General features: G+C 46.7%; 1 protein-coding gene across 8 annotated transcripts in view; it reads left to right on the top strand.

Moving 5' to 3' along the window:
* Nucleotides 1-21,256, top strand: part of RYR1 (ryanodine receptor 1) — a 159,318-nt gene that overhangs the window by 27,426 nt on the left and 110,636 nt on the right. For 7 of the 8 annotated variants that reach the window (XM_060275552.2, XM_060275550.2, XM_060275547.2 and 4 more), the window contains exons 2-7: nucleotides 7,637-7,756; nucleotides 8,853-8,957; nucleotides 15,877-15,951; nucleotides 17,356-17,434; nucleotides 18,798-18,910; nucleotides 20,634-20,727. In XM_060275552.2, the coding sequence (XP_060131535.2) occupies nucleotides 7,637-7,756; nucleotides 8,853-8,957; nucleotides 15,877-15,951; nucleotides 17,356-17,434; nucleotides 18,798-18,910; nucleotides 20,634-20,727 (586 nt within the window). The remainder of the gene's footprint in view (nucleotides 1-7,636; nucleotides 7,757-8,852; nucleotides 8,958-15,876; nucleotides 15,952-17,355; nucleotides 17,435-18,797; nucleotides 18,911-20,633; nucleotides 20,728-21,256) is intronic. The other variant, XM_060275546.2, reaches the window with a different exon arrangement.

Below are 21,256 nucleotides of genomic sequence, written 5' to 3'. Positions count from 1 at the left end.
CCTCCACATGCAGCTGCTGGGTGACCTTGGGCTAGTCACACTTCTCTGAAGTCTCTCAGCCCCACCCACCTCACAGGGTGTTTGTTGTGGGAGAGGAAGGGAAAGGAGATTGTTAGCCGCTTTGAGACTCCTTTGGGTAGTGATAAAGCGGGATATCAAATCCAAACTCTTCTTCTTCTTCTTCTTCTTCTTCTTCTTCTTCTTCTTCTTCTTCTTCTTCTTCTTCTTCTTCTTCTTCTTCTTCTTCTTCTTCTTCTTCTTCTTCTTCTGGGCTTAGGGATGAGAACAACGAATGGACATCTAAGCAAAATGTAGATAAGAGAGAGCTTGTTAGTGAAAGGGAGGCGAAAGCCAAAGGCCCAATGCCCCAGCCATTGTCACCTTCTCTCCTCCATCTGTTCTATAGATGGAGCCTAGGTTCGCTGAATCCCCAGGTCCAATTTGTGTCCCGTTCTGCCAGCGTTGATGCTGCCTTTTGCCAAGAAGCAGCTGACAGGCAGTTCACGGATACTGCTCTCTCTTTCCTGGATGATTTCTGACTCACATTCCCCACATTTGGCAGCCCTCCAAAGCCTCCACCGCTGTTGCTCCTCCCTGTTCTGTGGCCAATGTGCCCTTTCTCGTGCAGATTTCCGGCACTGGCCCTTCTCCGTCATGCTTCCATGCCCTTGATCGATGGCGGCTGCAGGAAATGGCAGCCTTGTGATGATATAATCCCCGCTGGCCTGTGCTTCTCGTGACTCGGTTTATTATCATTCGCTAACTCAGGCTGCTTGGCACCCAAAAATGCGCCATGATCCCAGTTTGCATGTCATAACGAACCGTAGTTTAATGCAAGCGGCGGTTTAATGTGAGCAAGTCAAAAGCTCCCATGCCCCAATTGAAATAATAATAATGGTTGCTGTTTAGTTGTTTAGTCGTGTCCGACTCTTCGTGACCCCATGGACCAGAGCACGCCAGGCACTCCTGTCTTCCACTGCCTCCCACAGTTTGGTCAAACTCATGTTCGTAGCTTCGAGAACACTGTCCAACCATCTTGTCCTCTGTCGTCCCCTTCTCCTAGTGCCCTCAATCTTTCCCAACATCAGGGTCTTTTCCAGGGAGTCTTCTCTTCTCATGAGGTGGCCAAAGTATTGGAGCCTCAGCTCCAGGATCTGTCCTTCCAGTGAGCACTCAGGGCTGATTTCCTTCAGAATGGATAGGTTTGGTCTTCTTGCAGTCCATGGGACTCTCAAGAGTCTCCTCCAGCACCATAATTCAAAAGCATCAATTCTTCGGCGATCAGCCTTCTTTATGGTCCAGCTCTAATTATTATTTATTTATTTATTTATTTATTTATTTATTTATTTATTTATTTATTTATTTATTTCTACCCTGCCCATCTGGCTGGGTTTCCCCAGCCACTCTGGGGACTTCCAACAAAAGATTAAAAATACATTAAAACATCAATCATTAAAAACTTCCCTAAACAGGGCTGCCTACAGATGTCTTCGAAAAGTTTATTTCTATGACCATCTGATGGGAGGGTGTTCCACAGGGCGGGCACCACCACCGAGAAGGCCCTCTACCTGGTTCCCTATAACTTCGCTTCTCCCAGTGAGGGAACTGCCAGAAGGCCCTCGGTGCTGGGCCTCAGTGTCTGGGCTGAACGATGGGGAGTGGAGACGCTCCTTCAGGTATACTGGGCCTTTGAGGCTGTTTAGGGCTTTAATGGTCAGCACAAACATTTTGAATTGTGCTCGGAAACATACTGAAAGAAGCCAGAACATAAGCAGGAAGCGATGGAAAATGCTTTACCTGTTATGTTTCTACATGCAAGACACAGGAATAGAGCTGAGTTATAAACACGGTGGACATCGACCTTGCTCTTAGTTGTGTGGAAGTTTTAAGAGAGCAGTGCTATATCGCAGAGAAGCAGATAATTGCATTATCTTTGTGCAATATAAATAAAAGCTTGAGATTTCCCCATTCCAGGAAAATCGCAGTGTGCCAGTCCTCAAGGTCTGGCGCAATCGGCCCCTGGCCAGAGGACAGGGGTGTGAGCTAAGGACAAGTGCATGTCGCTGAGGGAACATGAATTTGAGCGAGGTGGTGCATTGGAGCACAGAAATGGATATCGTTTCAGGTCTCAACACTGCAAACCCTGGAGGGACAGTGGATCATGAACCTGAGGTTGCAGGGCCAATCTCTGATATGTTAGCCTCTGAGGCAGTAAATGCAAATCCCATCTATAGAGTCGTCATAGCGATCCATAGTTAAAAGTAGGAGTTGGCGAATGTGTCCCCTTTTTTACTCTTCAAAATATGGCAACCCTGGGTGAGCAGACCTCCACTGAAGAGGAGGTGGACAGGAAAGATGCTGAATAAATGTGGGAATTTTGTTGTTGTTTAGTCGTGTCCGACTCTTCGTGACCCCATGGACCATAGCACGCCAGGCACTCCTGTCTTGCACTGCCTCCTGCAGTTTGGTCAAACTCATGTTCGTAGCTTTGAGAACACTGTCCAACCATCTTGTCCTCTGTCGTCCCCTTATCCTAGTGCCCTCAATCTTTCCCAACATCAGGGTCTTTTCCAAGGAGTCTTCTCTTCTCATGAGGTGGCCAAAGTATTGGAGCCTCAGCTTCACGATCTGTCCTTCCAGTGAGCACTCAGGGCTGATTTCCTTCAGAATGGATAGGTTTGATCTTCTTGCAGTCCATGGGACTCTCAAGAGTCTCCTCCAGCACCATAATTAAAAAGCATCAATTCTTCGGCGATCAGCCTTCTTTATGGTCCAGCTCTTACTTCCATACATCACTACTGGGAAAACCATAGCTTTAACTATACAGACCTTTGTAGGCAAGGTGATGTCTCTGCTTTTTAAGATGTTGTCTAGGTTTGTCATTGCTTTTCTCCCAAGAAGCAGGCGTCTTTTAATTTCGTGACTGCTGTCACCATCTGCAGTGATCAAGGAGCCCAAGAAAGTAAAATCTCTCACTGCCTCCATTTCTTCCCCTTCTATTTGCCAGGAAGTGATGGGACCAGTGGCCATGATCTTGGTTTTTTTGATGTGGGAATTCCCTGTAAAGAGAGATTGATCATTAAACTATGTGACCCCCAAGTAAAGGAGATAAGTAATTATATACAACCTTTAGAAGACGTCTGAAGGCAACCCTCTATAGGGAAGCTGTTTGCTGTTTGATTACGTTTTTATATACGTTGGAAGCTGCCCAGAGCAGCTGGGGCAAACCAGTCAGATGGGCGGGGTACAAATAATAAAATTATTGTTACTAATTTAGAATGCTGCTGTTTTCATTGGAGAAATGTTGACGGGTATGGTACTCTGGGAATTGTATCACTGTGAAACACACACACACTGCTAGGATTGCCATACATCCGGAATTTCATGGACATAGCCAGGATTTCGCTGTCGGAAACAGTGTCTGGGTGGAAATTGCTGTAATGTCCGGACGTATTGCAACTCATGTCGCAAGTGTTGCTCTTTTGGCGAATTTCCTTTAAAATAGCTCAAAAACTTTAAAAAATTTTTTGAAAATTTTGCAAAAGAAGCTCAACAGCTTTGCCCCCAAAAGCTCAAGGACTTTGGTTTTTTTTCCTTTCCAGTTTTTGAAATATGGCAACACATTTTGGATTCTGCATGTCCCAGGTTCAATCTCTGGCGTCTCCAAAAAAAAGCTCAACAACTTTTGTGTCCGGATTATTTTCACTTTTTGCAGTATGGCAACCCTACACACTGCCCCCCTCCCCCCAAAAAAAGAAAAAGGAAGACGTTTCTCTATCCTGGTTTCCACGCGAGTCAAACCATCATTAAGAACATCAAACTATGGTTTAACGTGAACCCGCAGAATGCGGAAATCGCCAAAATGTCCGGGGAAATTCAGACGTATGGCATGCCATGTAGATTTTGGCGGTTTTCGTTAAAAATATTTGAAAGACCAAAAAAAGAGAAAAAGCTTTTGAAATATGGCAACCCTAATTTATAGGGACATCAACCACCAAAGAGAGTTCCAGACTTCTCCGTTGAAAACCTAAGTAGGAAAAAAAGAGAGAGAAAAGACCACGCGTAAACAAAAATCCCTCTCTTTCCCTAGAGCAGGGCAGCTGGCATCCTGTTCCTTGACATCTCTCTGACAGACGAACCATCTTAGGACACTGGAGACTAGGCCAGATCCGTTTCTGTGTGCTGATGTGTAACTGGAGCGGCAGCCCTGCTGTGGGTGCGTCACTCTAAAATAAGGGCCGTCTTCCTCCGCTCACAACCGATCAGCCTGCTCAATCTATCCTCCTCGCTTTCTGTCTCTCCGTCTCTCTCGCTCTCTTTCTTCCTCTCTCAAGAGCGTGAGGCTCAGTGGCAGAAGATGTGCCCTGCATGAAGAAAAGTCTTGGGCTCAACCTCTGGCAAGGGCCCGTTGAAACGACCAGAGCTGAATACCGGCCATGTCCGGGAAATTCTGGACGTATGGCAACCCTATTATAAACGAGTCCCCCATGACACGCTGAGGAGGTACAGCCATGGGATAAATTTAAAGCATTAAAGCCTTTTTACCCCCATGGGTGCCCTTCTCCTCCCGACCGTGCGAGCTGAATTTAAAGGACTATGGGCGATTTACAGGGATTTCTTTTCTCTTCCTTCGACACTTAAACTGAGCTTAGTTTTATGATATATACACGGCTTCTTAGCTCCAGAGCATGACTCCGGGAAGAAGATCGACCTATTTCCCCCTAGTCTGACTGTGTGGGTTTGAAAGAAGCAGCTCATTAGTTGCTAATTAATAGTGGATTCCCGCTTCACCCTTTGCACAAGGGTGGGAAAGGTGCATTATTTTGCCACCCTGGAGGTGGAGTGAGACTTGGCCGCTCGGGGTTGCTAAGGAGTAAAAAAGGGTCAAGGATAAAGACTCCTCCTTCATGGGGGAAAAGGCTGCCAATAGTTACTCGCCGTAGTAGCTATGCTCTGTGCTTCTGAAGAGTGTTTGAAATTAGCAAGGCGCCGGGCGTGTTTTGCGCCCCGCGCAGGTCCAGTTGCGACCACATGGAGATCTCTGGGCACTAGATTGGCGACTCGGGAAAACAAAATGTCACTTAGAGAAGGATCTGAAATATTTTCCTTGAAGCTTGAATTAGTTTTATTCCGGATTGTTTTGTTTGATGCTTTAATGTGTTGTAAACAGCTTGGAGATTTGTTCCTTAAAATATAAAGCCGTATGGAAATGAAATTATTACTATTACTATTATTATTATTATTAAATTTCGCTGCCAAAAAAAATAAAATTGGCACCTAGGCATTCCGTTGTGGCAGGGTGGATTTGGTTTAAACCAAATTGATTTAAATAATGATTTAAATAACTAGTCAGTGAGACTTGATTTTTTATTTTATTTTACAGAACAACTAATTCTTGCTGGCATAATCTTAATATTTACAACCATATGAAGGTTTCATTTTTGGAATAATAAATTTTCAGAGTAGTTTTTACAGTTATATAAAAATTATTACTGATTTGGTTATACTATTAGAAATATTAAACAATTTATTTAACTAAAACAATAACATTATAGAATATGTACCCATGTTTGATAACTGATCTGGACCATAAAGAAGATCTGGTCAGAGCTGGACCATAAAGAAGGCTGATTGCCAAAGAATGGATACTTTTGAATTATGGTGCTGGAGGAGACTCTTGAGAGTCCCATGGACTGCAAGAAGATCAAACCTAACCATGCTGAAGGAAATCAGCCCTGAGTGCTCACTGGAAGGACAGATCCTGAAGCTGAGGCTCCAATACTTTGGCCACCTCATGAGAAGAGAAGACTCCCTGGAAAAGACCCTGATGTTGGGAAAGATGGAGGGCACTAGGAGAAGGGGATGACAGAGGACGAGATGGTTGGACAGTGTTCTCGAAGCTACGAACATGAGTTTGACCAAACTGCGGGAGGCAGTGCAAGACAGGAGTGCCTGGCGTGCTCTGGTCCACGGGGTCATGAAGAGTTAGACACAACTAAACAACTAAACAACAAAGAATTGTAGAGCTGGAAGAGACCACAAGCATGATTTAGTCCAAACTCTAGCAATGCAGGAATCTTTTGCCCGACGTGGGGCTCAAACCCACGGCCCTGAGATTAAGAACCTTGTGCCCTTCCGACTGAACCAGCTCTCGAGTGCAGTCATGTATTTTATCCTTGTCGTTTAAAGACTGCGGGTTTTTTAAAAAATAATTGAATTGCAAGACAAAACACAGAAGATAGGGAAAGCTTCGGAGAAAGAGCTTCCCAGGATATTTACAAAAAAAAAGGACACGGGCAGCAGTGCCCCCCCCCCAAAAAAAACATCAAGGCGGTGTTCTTCCCTTAGCCCACGTTCCCTAAGTGCCTGGACAGGCTATCTCCCTTTCCCCTTCTCCACCCTGGCTAGGACATAAACAGGCTGCTGGGCCACCTGCTTCTGTTCATTATGGGAAAGGATCTGTTGTGTCCTGCCCGAGTCTCTCACTGGCTGGGGCTGGGGTGGGGGGAGCATGTTCCAGCAACCGTTTTCTCTGTGGGAGGCATTAAGAAAGCTGCGTTGCTTGGTGCCCTTTGAATCGAGAGCAGTTCCTAGGATTTTGTAGCTGTCCCCACTGCCACCTCCTGAGAGTTAAAGGTAGTCCTTGCATTGCAGACACTCGCCCCAACTTTTGCTTATTTCCCAAACATGTTTGGCAAGAGGCAATAGGAGGACCAAAGAAATGTGCATGCAGAGCAGGAGAGGCGAGGCCTTTCCTAAATCACATCCAGCTCTTAAAACCTTGCTTCCCAAGTGTTCTGTAGCTCAGGGGTCCAGGCATCACTAAGCAAACCCTGTAGCTTTGCCCAGCCTTGTCCACGTAAATTGCCAGCCCACCTGTCCACATGTCTCTGTTTTGGGCATTCGTGGTGTACAACAGGGAGGGTGCGTTGGAAGCATCAGAAAAGTTCCTGGTGTAGTTTCCTGGAAGCAATTATTAACTCGCCGCAGGCAATTCTGCGAATGGCTAATTTATGTTTCTGCCAGAATCGCACAATACATTGCAGGCAGGAAATGCAGGCAGGAAAAGTGCCTGTGTCTCACAATAATACTTGATAAAAAAATATATGTTCATTTAGATAGGTTCCTTTCTGTACACTCATTTTCTCAGTGGGCGAGTAGCGTGCAGAGGTTGTGAAACTGCAAGCAATTGAAACAGGTCAGTAGCCAACATCAGTGGGCATCTCCTCAGTGGATGTTACTTCTGCGTAGATCTCGATTAGAAAACCATAACATGAGGCAATTTTAAACGATCTGGTTGGGTGTATCCTAGAGAATATAAAAGCGAGGCATGGGGAGTGGTTTTTAGGTGAGTGGGAGATAGATACAGAGCGGAATCAGTAAGACTTTCTTAATCGGAAAATCAGATGCAGGGTGAAAATTGGGGAAACTATAATTAGAAAACCACTTTGCTATGCTCGCCCTGGAGAGTCCAGAATCTTCTTCTGAGGTTTCCAATCATGGCTAGGCATTTTTTAGGAATGCCTTCCGCATAGATAATATTCTGTTGTCGCTGATCAAGGACTTAGACTTGGCACCCCCAGGTTCTCGGCCTTCTGTGTGTGCATTTCTGAGACCCATTTCTTTTCTCCCGCAGGATGATGAGGTCGTCCTTCAGTGCTCTGCCACCATCTTGAAGGAACAGCTGAAGTTATGTCTGTCTGCAGAAGGTTTCGGCAACCGGCTGTGTTTTCTAGAACCTACCTCCAATGCTCAGGTACATTCTGAGGAAAGGGCAGCTGGGCAGGAAACTAGTTTATCCCGTGGTTGGAACGGTCAATAAGATGATCGGACCGGAGTTTGGTGGCTGCAGTCAGGGTCAGGGAAATTGTTATGTCAGACTTTATGACAGTGGCCTGATATGATTTGTTTGAGTGTTGAAACAAATGGCTTCAGAATACCTCACTGGAAATGATTAGAAAACAAATAATTACCATAACCACGGATTGTTTTCCAGCAACAAACTGTAATGTGAAGCCATGGTCTGTTGAAGGCTTATAAACCATGGCTTTTTTCACTGTCCTCTGGAATCATGCCCAAACTCAGCAAACTTGCTAGTTTGGTCACTCCAGATGCTTGCAGAGACTTTGGAGAAACAAGCCACAACTCGCTTGCTTGTTAGATTATTCGTGATTTGTTGAATAAACCATGATCAGAATGAACTAGGGGCATACCATTATGTGCAAACTTATCTACTGGCTGGTAATAAACTAGAAGAGACAAGAAAACCTTGGCGCAAAACTCTTGTGCTTTGAAGACTGCCCCAGAATCTGATGTCCATGGGTTTGCGTGGTTCCAGTTAATCATGGTCACTGGGATGTGAGGGTGGGGAAATTATAGCGGGGGGGGGGGGGAGACTGGAAGGGCCTGTGAGAGCTGCTATGGGGGCGAGACCTGCCTATAATCTGGCAACCTTATCAAAGTCCCTGGTCTATGGGAACCAAGGATCCAGAGATCACGCTAAGGGTGGTCAATTTCTGTGCGTCTGCCATAAAACTTCGGGAACAAGCTGTGCTACCACAGTGACTAAGGCCTTAAATGGCCATTTTAGGTTATATTTTAGTGATTAAGATTTAACTTACATATTTTTAACTGCTGTTATATCTGTATTGTCCCTGTTATACCCGATTGCAAATTTAAATGTATCCCTATTGTGTTTTGTGACTTCCCTGATACTGTATGTGAGCTGGAACTGGTATATGATTGAAATAATAAATCCATTATGATGATATGGGAACACTAACCACGCAATGTGTTTTTTTTTTAAAAAAATAATAATAAACCAAGCAAACCTGTGTTTTCTACACACACAGAAAGTCCCCCCAGATCTGGCCATATGCTGCTTCAGCCTGGAACAGTCCTTGTCCGTACGAGCTCTTCAGGAAATGCTGGCCAACACTGTGGAGGTGGGTTCTGATGTAAGTACAGCTAACGTTCCTTCTTCCCCACCACGTCATCAATGCTGGGGCAAGGAACTTTTTTCAACCTGAGAGCCACATTGCCTCCTTCCAGGACAACCTTCCAGGGTCCACCACATGCCTGTGGGTCGGTGGGGCCAGGGGCAAAAGGGGGTGGAGCAATGAAAGTAAACTCGGCCTCTGTACAGTAAAGGAGCTTCTGAATGCGCTCACACACCCTCTTGTCCATGCAGGAGTCACAAGGACACATCCCATTCAGGGAAGGACTGAAAAGCAAGGCTGGCAGGGTGTGTGTGTGGTTTGGAGAGAGTCACAGGGTCCAAGTGGAGAGACCTGGAGGGCCACGTATGATTCCCCAGAGGCCGGCGCAGCTTTGTCCTAGAAACTCCGCACACATTTTAGGATTCCGCAGAGTTATGCAGGTGTCCAGCCCCAACTTGCAAAGGGTGGCAGGAGCCAGGCCACTAGCAATGCAATGAAATGAGGGGCTGTTACATGTGCCCTCATTTCCCACCCACCCCATTACTCAATGGGTAACACTCAGGGCAAGAGGCCTAAACAGGACTATGGTGCCGTCCAGATGCCTGGCTTCCCAGTTCACCCCACAACAGCCTCCAACTGGTTTAAAATATTACCTGGTTATGTGCTCTGAGGGTATGGTTAAGAAGATCGCTCCATGCATGTTTGGAGATGCGGTGAGAGCCAGCCTGAGCCCCATCCGCAATGGGAACATCTAGAGCAGGTATGTGTGGTTGCAGCGGGTGGGTGGCGGCGTCTCTGATGCTCGCCGAGGCGACCAAGGGTCTCCAGGTGTCGTCCTGTGCTCGCCTTGGCATGTGGTCTGAGTATCAAGCGTGGTTTATCTTTTCTCCCTCTTCTTTCCTTTGGCTTCTCAATTCTGCTGGCTGACCCTCTAGGGTGTTGACTTGGACAAGTGGGTAGGTGCCGACTTCGCTGCCGTGATCCCACCCACCCATGTCCTATCCTTTCTAAACCCCTTCTCTGCCTTTTTCTCCCTGACCCTGTTTTGCTGTGTGCGCACCCGTCTCCTCTCCTCTTCCGGGGGGGGGGGGTCCCACCTCCCCATGCTTAGCCAGAAGCAGGTGTGTGTGTGGCAGGACTTAGGGGAAAAACAAGCCATCTGGGGTTGGGGTTGCAGGGTCCCACAAATCCCACTTCACAGCCCTCTAGCAGGCTCCCAGGACAAAGACCAGAATCTTCGTCATTTTGACCACATGCAATAAACCCCCAGCTCTCCTTCCCTCTCCCCAAAGTAAATGGGTACCCTTAAAAAAAACAAAGCAAACGGATATGCCTCTATCCATGGAATAGGGTGGGTGATGAGCGAGCTTGCATCTTCTTTTACTAGCTTCAAACCTGTATCTCTAGCAACAGTCTTGATGTACAGAAATTCAACAGGCGAAGCTTTTTCCAACATGGCTATCATGTGAAGGGAAAAGGGATTCGTTGCTTAATTTCTGTGGGTCAGGCTGCTGCAAAAGGCACAGAAGTGGGATCAGTAAATCCTTTCGTAGAGTATGAAGGTGGAGGCCTCTAGCCAGAAAGGGTTTCTTGCATGAACAATCCACTTCAAGGGGCTTCAAAACCATTAAGCACCTGTTCCCCAAGTCCATGGATTTCTGCTGTATGGAGAAAGGCTGTAGCTCAGTGGTAGAGCTTTGCATGCAGAAAGTCCCAAGTTCAATGCCCGGGGTCTCCAGGTAGGGCTGGAGGTCCTTGCCTGAAAGCCCAGAGAGAGACGCTGCCAGTCAGTGTAGACACCACTGAGCCAGGTTGGACCAACAGTCTGACTCGGTAGAAGGCAGCTCCCTGTGTTCCTATGTTGCACCCTTTCCCATTCGATAGAGCTCAGGTACCTCTGCGTTTGAGCAGCAAGCGATGTCTCCTTGCATGAACAAGCTTCTCTCCTCCTCCAAAGGAACTGTATTGTATTTCCAGTCCAAAGAGGGTGGCGTTCCCTAGCTAAACTGTGGAACTTGCTCCCATAGGAGGCAGTGGTGGCCACCGACTCCGATGGCTTTGAAAGAGGATTAGGCAAAAGTCACGGGCTATTGATGGCTGCTAGCCATGGTGGCTGCACTCTGCCTCCATAACAATGGTGGCAGCAATGCTTCTGAATACCAGTTGCTGGAAACCACAGGAGGGGAGAGGGCTCTTGTGCCTGGGGTCTTGCTTCTAGGTTTCCCCAAAAACGCATCTGGTTGAGAACAGGATGCTGGGCTAGGACAGACATCCCCAAACTTTGGCCCTTCAGATGTTTTGGACTACAATTCCCATCTTCCCCGACCACTGGTCCTGTTAGCTTGGGATCATGGGAGTTGTAGGCCAAAACATCTGGAGGGCCACAGTTTGGGGATGCCTGGGCTAAGAGGACCATTGACCTGATCTATCAGGCTTTAGTTCTGTTCCTGTTAAAGTCTATAGTGTTGTGGAAGGTTGGATAGCTCAGTTTTGGGAATCTCCTTCTAGGCGAGAGCGCAATGAGAGGCAAGCGGGGGTATCTTGTCTTTCTCCCATGATTGAAACCAGGTGGAACCCCCTTTCCCTCTAAATAATTGCCCTCTCCCTCTCTCCTTCGAACTCCTCATCCCTTGATCCATCTCTCCAACACACTTCCTCTTCCACTAGACTTTTCCATCCTTGGCTGTGGTTACTCCTTCCTCAACCCAAACTCCTCCATCTTTTCCCTCTTCTCACTTCATTGCATGGTTCCTACATGTGAGCAGGGAGAGGCTTGCACACTGGGGCATATGTTGCAAGCTGGTGATGGAGCACAGTATGTCAAAACTAGCGTGGTTCGCTTCCAGAAGACCTCTTCCTTCAAGCACTCATCTTGATTAGTGTGTACGATGTTTGTGGGAAGGTTGTGCGGCTTACACTGTTTATTGGGTGTTTTTTTCCAAATTGTTTGGAGGGAGGTTAGAGAGCATCATGTCTAGGGAATGGGGCGAAATTCTGTTCTCCCTTGAAGGCGGACCTACTTAATTCACACTTTCTGAAACAATATTTGACATGAAACACAGGTGTCCTTGGAAATTCACACTTCTCTGAATTTTGCAATGCGGCTATTTAGGTCAGGGTTTGTCAACCTGGTCCCTACCACCCACTAGTGGGTGTTTCAGGATTCTAGGTGGGCGGTAGGGGGTTCTATGGCACAAGCTGAATCCTCCTTCCATCAAGCACTGTTGGGCAGTAAGGAAATTTTACCATCGAAAAAGATGCATTAGTGGGTGGTAGGTACAAAAAGGTTGACTACCCCTGATTTAAGTAATGTGTACAAAAATGCATACTCCATGCTAGAGTGTGCATAAAGCGTACATATATTGCTGAAAATAGCGTGCAAAAATTCACTGTATACTAGGGGAAGTAGTTTTGACATAAAATGTGTTAAGTTAGGCAAAATTGCATACGAAATTGTGTGTGTGTTAAGGGAAAGGCACACTAAATTATGGTGAATTTTCATGTGGACGGTAAAAACCATTTCAAAAACTGATGTAGAAATGTGGAGTGGTGAACATGCAACTGGAAAAATGAGAAACCAAGAGAAACGAAAACCGACACATTTACCAGTTTCCCTAATCACATCAAGCAATGGTTGTCCTACACTTCCCGGTGTGTTTCCCTGCCACTTCCCTTACTGCATACCAACCAACCCTGATTCCTTATTTATTTGCTTTTAGAAGTGGCTTTGTTGCACAGGGGTGCCAAATCCACTTTAATCGTGCAACCTGAATTTTGCCTGTGCGCTGTTGAATCCCACCCACAGAATAGCGACAGTCTGGAAGCGGCCGAGATGGTTTGCACTGTGAGATGGAGCAAGTTGCCGGGATCTTGTTGTGTTTGATCTTACAAGACAAGATGGAGCCACGGTGGGCAGTGGGCCTACTCTCCATCCCACCCTTCTGTGATGCTTTGTATTCTTTGCCCCCCCCCCGCTCTGCAAAATGTTGGCCGTGCCCCTCCCTCCCTGGTGAGGGCGCTGCTTGGGAAACAGTGACTGGCACCACAGTGCATTGCAACATTCTTCTATCAGCAACTAGGTTCCCATGATCTCAGAATGCAGCCTGCCTGACAATGATCATGTGACCTCCGCAGGGGAAAACCCATGGGGAAAACCCATGAGGCATTGGCTGTCATGCCAAACCATGGGGCATGCTGCCTGCCTGATATATTGGGTTAAAATGGGATAATACCCAGTATGCTGCTTTGAGCTAGATTTAACAAGAAGTTGGGCTCCTTCTCTTCTGGGGTTGGGTATACAGTCCAAACGAAGCGCGATAGACGTGTGAACTGCAGTAATTAAAACTGCTCAGTAACCATCGCATGTGCTGTAATCACATGGTTTTTAAGGCCCAGGTTGTTAAAGTCCGTACCACAGAGTAATACAGACCTGCTGTAATGATCGCACAGCAGTCGTTCCCAAATTGTGCATGATTTCAGATCCCTGCAAGAAGTAAATTGATGAAATAATAAGCGTTTCCTGTAAGGTCCTGGGCATGCCTCTCTTTAAATCATTCTATGCGTGAGTGTGTGTCTTCATTAGGGGTGAGTAAATGGTTCAGTCCACACCCGTTGTTGAGAGACACCAGCACGGTCCGCCTTCGGAGGCTGTCACCTGGTGTGTCCATCTATATATGGGGCGCAGGGAATGACCCTCCTCTGAGAGTTGCCCGTTTTGCTGCATCCTGAAGTTTGCTCTTAGGGAGGCAAGACCGGAGCATCACAGCCCCTCTCCTGGAAAACCAAGCTTTAACTGTATTTGAGTATGACGTAAAACTGAAGGCATTCACTCTTCTTATAAACCCAAGAGTCAGTCTTTTCTTCTGCAAGAGAAAGTGTGCCTCCGATTTTAATTCCGAATGGGAAAACGGTGCGCTCTGGCCATCAGAAACATGGCAGACAGTGCCATCCCGAATGTCATGGAGTAACATGGTCCAATTATTCACGACCCCTTGTGCTGCTGCAATATGACCTTTGCCCTGATGGTAACAAATAAATGCAGTGCTTTTTTCTGGGGGTTCCCTGCATACCCCTAAACATTTTGTGAATCTTTGTTTTGTCCATTTACTGTGTTTATTTTCCCCGATTTGAACTATAAAATGGTGATTTTATGGAGTCAAAATGAGAGTACCCCTAAACATTTTGTTTTAGGAAAAAGTACTGTATAAATGCATCCTGACAATATTTATTGCAGCAATGCGAGTCATGCAATAATGACCTTAAATAGTTACACATGTACAATATATGTGCAATAATAATATGACCTGTGAACCTAGGGTCATTTATACTGCAGATGTATACACTGGCAACTATGGCTATAAATAACATAGCAAAGGGGTCTATGTCATTATTCCCATATTTAGAGCAGAAGGGATGACTGTATATTTTGTTGTGGTATGGCCCATTATATATCAACTATTGGCTGCATCCAACGTTAAGAGCTGACTTGTTGAAGTGGGTCCCCATGCCTAACTTAGATTAATTCCTCTCAATGGGTCTACTCCAAAGAAAACTTAACAGGATACAACCCTATATAGATATATAGGTATGAACTGCAGTAAGAACGGCTATTTTTTTTTAATCATGACAAAAACAGATGCCAGTGAAATGCCAGATCCATTGTAATGCCTCGTAACGGTGATGTTGACGCATGTATGGTGGACGCAAGCCTTTTCCTTGGCTCAGTTGCGCATATATATATATATATATATATATATATATATATATATGTTGGCCGTGCCCCTCCCTATATATATAGTATATATATAGTATATATATAGTATGAGAAGAGTCTTTGCAAATGGCAGCCACCACCTTTGGGCTTGGCAAGTATGGCTGTACACATGTGCAAGAGAACCAGGAAGCTGTTCTTTGCTGAACACTTTTGAGGCCCATAAGCAAATCCTATGGACAGTGGATGTGACTCTGCCTTGTTCCCTGCTGGGTCCCTTTGGAAGAAATGGCTCTGAAAAAGAAATTATTCAGTGCTGGTGGAAATCTCTTCAGGAGATAAAACGGGTTCTTTATGTGGGGATAGATTGTGGGGAATGAAGCCGTGTTTTACTATTGTGTGGACAGAGTTGTGTGGTAAGCTGATTGCCGCACTGCCCTGCTGAGGAGAATTTTACCTCACGTCAAGTGCAGTTGCATGGTAAAATTCCTGGTTCAGACAGGTCTCTGTGTCCACCCATTCTCCAGGTCATCCCATAAATTTCCTGGTCTTCTTTTTGCTGTCTTCTATGTGTGTGTTTTTAAGAATAAGAATAATAGTTGTGCAGTAAAATTCCTGGTTCAAACAGGTCCTTTGTGTCCACCCATTCTCCAGGTCATTCCATAATTTTCTTGGCCTGCTTTTTGCCATCTTCTATGTTTAATAATAATAATAATAATAATAATAATAATAATAATAATTTTATTGCACAACAGGTTGTTTGTTGTTTGTTTGTTTGTTTGTTTGTTTGTTTGTTGTTGTTGTTGTTGTTGTTGTTGTTATTGTTATATTGATACCCCACCCATCTGGGTGTAAAAGCTGAGACATGGAGCATGTTTGCTTGGATCAAATGGGAGTTGTTTTCACAACGCCATTTTCAGGAGTTAGGCCTTAGGCCAGACTTCCATTTCTTGGTTTCTGTTTTGCCAAGGCCTGGGACCCAGTGAGCCACTTCAGAGTGCATTCCAGTAGGCCCTTCAGGAATCTTTGGCCAACCTGGGGCGCCAGCTGGGGCTGATGGGAATTGTAGTCCAAAACACCTGGTAAGCCCCAGGTTGGTCAAGGCTGCCTTAAGGAAAGGTGTCAGCCACTTGTATTTGCCGAGGGGTGGGGATGAGGGTGCTCTGGGTGGGATTGTCCACTTCACAGACTGAGTTGGCTTTCTCTTTTGCCCTGTCACCCCCTCAGTCTTCTCAAGGTGGCGGACATCGGACACTCCTGTACGGACATGCTATTCTTCTCCGGCATTCCCACAGCAGCATGGTAAGGGGGAGGAGGAATTGGGGGAAGTTGTGTGTCTTGAAGAAGCAGGAGGGGAAAACCAGTGCCTGCCGACTCCAAAGGCCGATGGGACAGGGAAGAAGCAGCTGCTCCCCAGCCATTTTGTGTTCCACGTCCCTGTCCCTGAGCCAAGCAGATTTATTTTCAAGTGTGTGTCATGTGTTCCCCTCCCGGGATGCAGAAATCGCAAGGAATCCCAAAAGGGGTTTTAGGAGGTGAGCACATTTCTTGGCCAAGACGGTGTCAAACGTTGAAAAGGCTGAGCGGCGTTCTGAAGGACAAATATAAGTTCTAAGTCAAGAAGCTGAGGTCATCCAGGGTGTGGTGGTGCCGGTTGCAATTTCCTTCTGTGTCAACATTCCTTGTGTGTGTGTGTGTGTGTGTAGAGCTGGTCCTTGAATGGTCATCCTTGAAATCGAGTGTGTATTCGCTTGCCACTGCTGATTTACTGCTGGAATTATTCCTTGAAGTGACGTTACATGCTTGAGGGGAGGGGAAGATCTTGTTGGACTCCAGCTCCCATCATCTCCAGCCAGCGCGGTCATTAATGATCGGGGAATGATGGTTGCAGTTCCCCATTCCCGCTTTGTTATTGCTATGGTTGTTATTAATTAATGAATTAATATAGAGTCATGAGGTGCCAAAACGACTTCTAAGCTGTTTGCAACCATAGAACTAACCCACAATTAAAAAACACAATGACCTTAGAGCATCCTTAATTAAAATACACAAGGAGGCCATATTTGCCTTGTGTTGGTCAGCAGCAAGCAGCACCCCATTGCATTGGTGTAGTGGTTAAGAGCGGTGGACTTGTAATCTGGTGAACCGGTTTCGATTCCCCGCTTCTCCACATGCAGCTGCTGGGTGACCTTGGGCTAGTCACACTTCTCTGAAGTCTCTCAGCCTCACTCACCTCACAGAGTGTTTGTTGTGGGAGAGGAAGGGAAAGGAGATTGTTAGCTGCTTTGAGACTCCTTTGGGTAGTGATAAAGCGGGATATCAAATACAAACTCCTCCTCCTCCTCCTCCTCCTCCTCCTCCTCCTCCTCCTCCTCCTCCTCCTCCTCCTCCTCCTTTGTTTTCAGCAGCCCATGCTCTCTGCACTACAGGCAACTTGCACGGGGGTTGTGTTTCTGGTTGCTATGCATGTGCTGATCTCACACGAGTCAGAAGTTGCCTGTACCTCCTTTGGTGCAAAAGATTATGGCCACACATCTATCTATATGCATTTATAAAGTTACATTTTAAAGCTGCAATTTAAGGTGCATAAACCAGAGTGGTTGATCTCCCCAGCACACGCACACACACACACACATGCACACACACACACTTGAGGTTAAGAACTTCAGAGAACGTTTCTTGATCTTCTTTCCTTCCCATTTGTAGTATTTGAGCTGCCTAACCACATCCCGCTCCCTGACGGATAAACTTGCCTTTGATGTGGGCCTTCAGGAGGATGCAACAGGTATGTGATTTTGCACCCCAAGGAATTGGCACCTCGTGGGTGTTTTTGTTTGCAGGAAGGAAGAGGAGGAGAATATTCCTAGCTCATTCTACATTCCAGGCACCGTTCAGTGGCAATGGGGCTGTGTTGAGTCTCAGAGGGGTAAAGTCCCACTCAGTGCCAACACAGAACAAAACAAATCTGCACGCAGACAACTGAAATTCTGCACTGATGGGTGGGTGGGTGGGAATAATTTTGTGACCTGGCTACATGATGCAAATTGAGCAGCCTTTAATGAAATGTTATTGGGTCAAAGTGAAACATAAATTATGCAAGCTGCTCAATTTGCGTAATTTATGTTGCACTTTTGCCCAATGAAATCTCATCAATAAAACGAGTACAAATCAGCAAATCAGCTTAATACATTAAATATAGCTGGATTGCCCCCTCAAGGAAAACCTAGGTAAGTGGTTCCCAAACTTTTTCTGGCCACCCCACCCTTTTCCCATAAACTCATTCCCTATGCCCCTTACCCTAGCCTATAAAAACATTCGGAATAGCAGTTTGCATGACCCACTTAGGTAGATAATAACACAATAAAATTCAAAGCCGTAACAATTAATTGCACATTTATTCAAAATCCAGTTAAAACTGTTCAGTTTAATTGATGAACTTGATCCACGGTTGCCAGCTGTTCATAGTAATTCCCCCCTCCAGCGCCTCCCTGCCGCCCCCTTGCCTCTTAGTACCCCCTTAGGTAATAATAATAATTTTGGGAGGCTTCAAACAAAATATTAAAATACAGAAATCCATCAAACATTAAAAGCTTCCCTAAACAGGTCTGCCTTGAGATGCCTTCTAAATGGGGGACCAAGGGTAAAGGAACACGGGTGGCGCTGTGGTCTAAACCACAGAGCCTAGGGCTTGCCGATCAGAAGGCCGGCGGTTCAAATCCCCGCGATGGAGTGAGCTCCTGTTGCTTGGTCCCAGCTCCTGCCCACCAAGCAGTTCGAAAGCATGTCAAAGTGCAAGTAGATAATTAGGTACCGCTCCGGCAGGAAAGTAAACAGCGTTTCCGTGTGCTGCTCTGGTTTGCCAGAAGTGGCTTAGTCATGCTGGCCACATGACTTTGAAGCTGTCTGCGGACAAACTCCGGCTCCCTCAGCCTATAGAGCGAGATGAGCGTGCAACCCCAGAGTCGTCCGTGACTGGACCTAACGGTCAGGGGTACCTTTACCTTTACCTTTAGGTAATGCCACCGCCTCCCAGGTGAACAGATGAGTCTGAAGCAGCCCACTTAAATGCCGATATTGTAACCCCTGAGCAATAAAGGAACATGGCTAGTGTCTCGTAGACATCTGCCCACAATCTCTCTCACCATTAGGGGAAGCCTGTTGGTGGACCATCCATCCTGCCTCCAAGCAGCGATCGGAAGGGGAGAAGGTGCGCGTGGGTGATGACCTCATCCTTGTCAGCGTCTCCTCTGAGCGGTACCTGGTGAGTGTGTGTCTGTCTGTCTGTCTGTGGGAGGACTTGCCTTCTCCCCTCTCTAAACCACTGAGCCTCTTGGGCTTGCCAATCGGAAGCTTGGCGGTTCGAATCCCCACGACGGAGTGAGCTCCTGTTGCTCTGTCCCAGCTTCTGCCAACCTAGCAGTTCGAAAGCATGCCAATGCAAGTAGATAAATAAGTACCGCTGCAGCAGGAAGGTAAACGGCATTTTCGTGCGCTCTGGTTTCCATCACGATATCCCATTGCACAGAAGTGGTTTAGTCATGCTGGCCACGTGACCCAGAAAGCTGTCTGCGGACAAATGCCGGTTCCCTCGGCCTGAAAGTGAGATGAGCGATGCAACCCCATAGTCACCTTTGACTGGACTTAACCATCCAGGGGTTTACCTTTACCTGTTATGGGGGTTCTTCTGACCCCCTCCCCTTTTGGGGAGGACATGCAGTGTTGTAGGAGGGAGGAAAGCCCTGTTGCTCAAGTGGAAGTTCTTGCCCAGGGCTTCTGCTTATGGGACCCATTAAAGTTTACCCCCACCCTATAAATTTCCAAAGTCTATGTGAGGGCCAGCCTCACATTTTACATTTAACATGTACTTTTTGGAGGGTGCAAGTAGCAGCCGCTGGGGGAGTTGTTAACTACTATGACTGCATCAGGTTGCTGTGTCCAGGGGGTGGGGCAAGAGAGTTTCACCCTTTCCTTTACCTTGATTGAAATTGCTCCTCTGAGGTTACTGTTTGCTCTGAGAGGAACTCCCCCAGCAACTGCTACTTGCCCCTTTTCGAAACACACATGTTAGATGCAATGACACCTCGAGTGTCATGCCCATCAATCAGGGGTGTAGAATTTTTCCAACCTGAGGGGCATATTTCCTACTGGGCAACCTTCCAGGGGCCACTTACCAGTGGTGGGCAGAGCCAGAGGCAAATTGGTGGGGCAACAGATGCCTTGAAGTTGTGCTGCTTCACCTGTTTCACCTTGCCTTAGTTTGGTGTGGGCATGTCATGGCTACTCAACAGGGAGCTAAAACCCTCTCATGCTCAGGAATACTCTCATATTTATTGCCACTTCAGCAGACCCAGGGCTGAGCCCTGCCAATGAAAACATGGGCTGCAATTCTGATTCCAGATGAAGCCTTGATTGAATGTGGGTTGAACGAGGTAACTGTTAGGTGGATTTGTAGCTGGTTGACTGACCGAACTCAAAGAGTACTCATGAATGGTTCCTCGCCATCCTGGAAAAAAGTGACAAGTGGGCTGCCCCAGGGTTCTGTCCTGGTTCCCATTGTTGTCCAACATCTTTCTTAACGACTTGGATGAAGGAATTGAGGGGATGCTCAGAAAATTTGCAGATGACACCCAGCTGAGGTTAGATGGTCATCTGTCATGGATGCTTTAGCTGAGATTCCTGCATTGCAGGGGTTGGTCTAGAGCAGGCTTCTTCAACCTTGGCCCTTCAGATGTTTTGAGACTACAATTCCCATCATCCCTGACCACTGATCCTGCTAGCTAGGGATCATGGGAGTTGTAGGCCAAAAACATCTGGAGGGCCAAGGTTGAGGAAGCCTGGACTAGAGGACCCTTGGGGTCACCTCCAACTCTACAATTCTATGATTCCATGAATCCGTGGGGAATATTAAGCGCCTGATCTCACTCCCCGCCCGCTTTGTTTCTTCTACTCTTCTATGTCTCAACAATGTCCTTGTTCTCCTCCAGCACCTGTCTACAGCCAGTGGAGAGCTCCAGGCAGATGCCTCCTTCATGCAAACACTTTGGAACATGAACCCCATCTGCTCAGGCTGCGAGGAAGGTATTTGAATTCTTAGGGTGTGGTTTGAGGTCACATGATGCAGTCACCTTGCTGAAGCTAAGCAGGTCCTGGTCTGGTCAGTGCCTAGATGGCAGACCACCCAGGAACCCCAGGCCTAATAATAATAATATTTTATTATTTATACCCCGCCCATCTGGCTGGGTTTCCCCAGCCACTCTAGGCGGCTTCCAACAGAAGTATTAAAATACAATAATTTATTAAACATTGAAAGCTTCCCTAAACAGGGCTGCCTTCAGATGTCCTCTAAAAGTCTGGTAGTTGTTTTTCTCTTTGACATCTGATGGGAGGGCGTTCCACAGGGCGGGTGCCACTATCGAGAAGGCCCTCTGCCTGGTTCCCTGTAACTTGGCTTCTCGTAGTGAGGGAACCACCAGAAGGCCCTTGGCACTGGACCTCAGTGTCCGGACAGAATGATGGAGGTGGAGACGCTCCTTCAGGTATACTGCACCGAGGCCGTTTAGGCCTTGAAAGACCTACATTGAAAGACCTTGAAAGACCTACATTGGCT

The sequence above is a fragment of the Zootoca vivipara genome, chromosome 6 (genome assembly GCF_965207765.1).
Source record: "Zootoca vivipara chromosome 6, rZooViv2.hap1.1, whole genome shotgun sequence".
Classification (NCBI taxonomy): Eukaryota; Metazoa; Chordata; class Lepidosauria; order Squamata; family Lacertidae; genus Zootoca; species Zootoca vivipara.
Note: the sequence above shows the minus strand (reverse complement) of the source record. Positions and strands in the feature narration are given on the sequence as shown.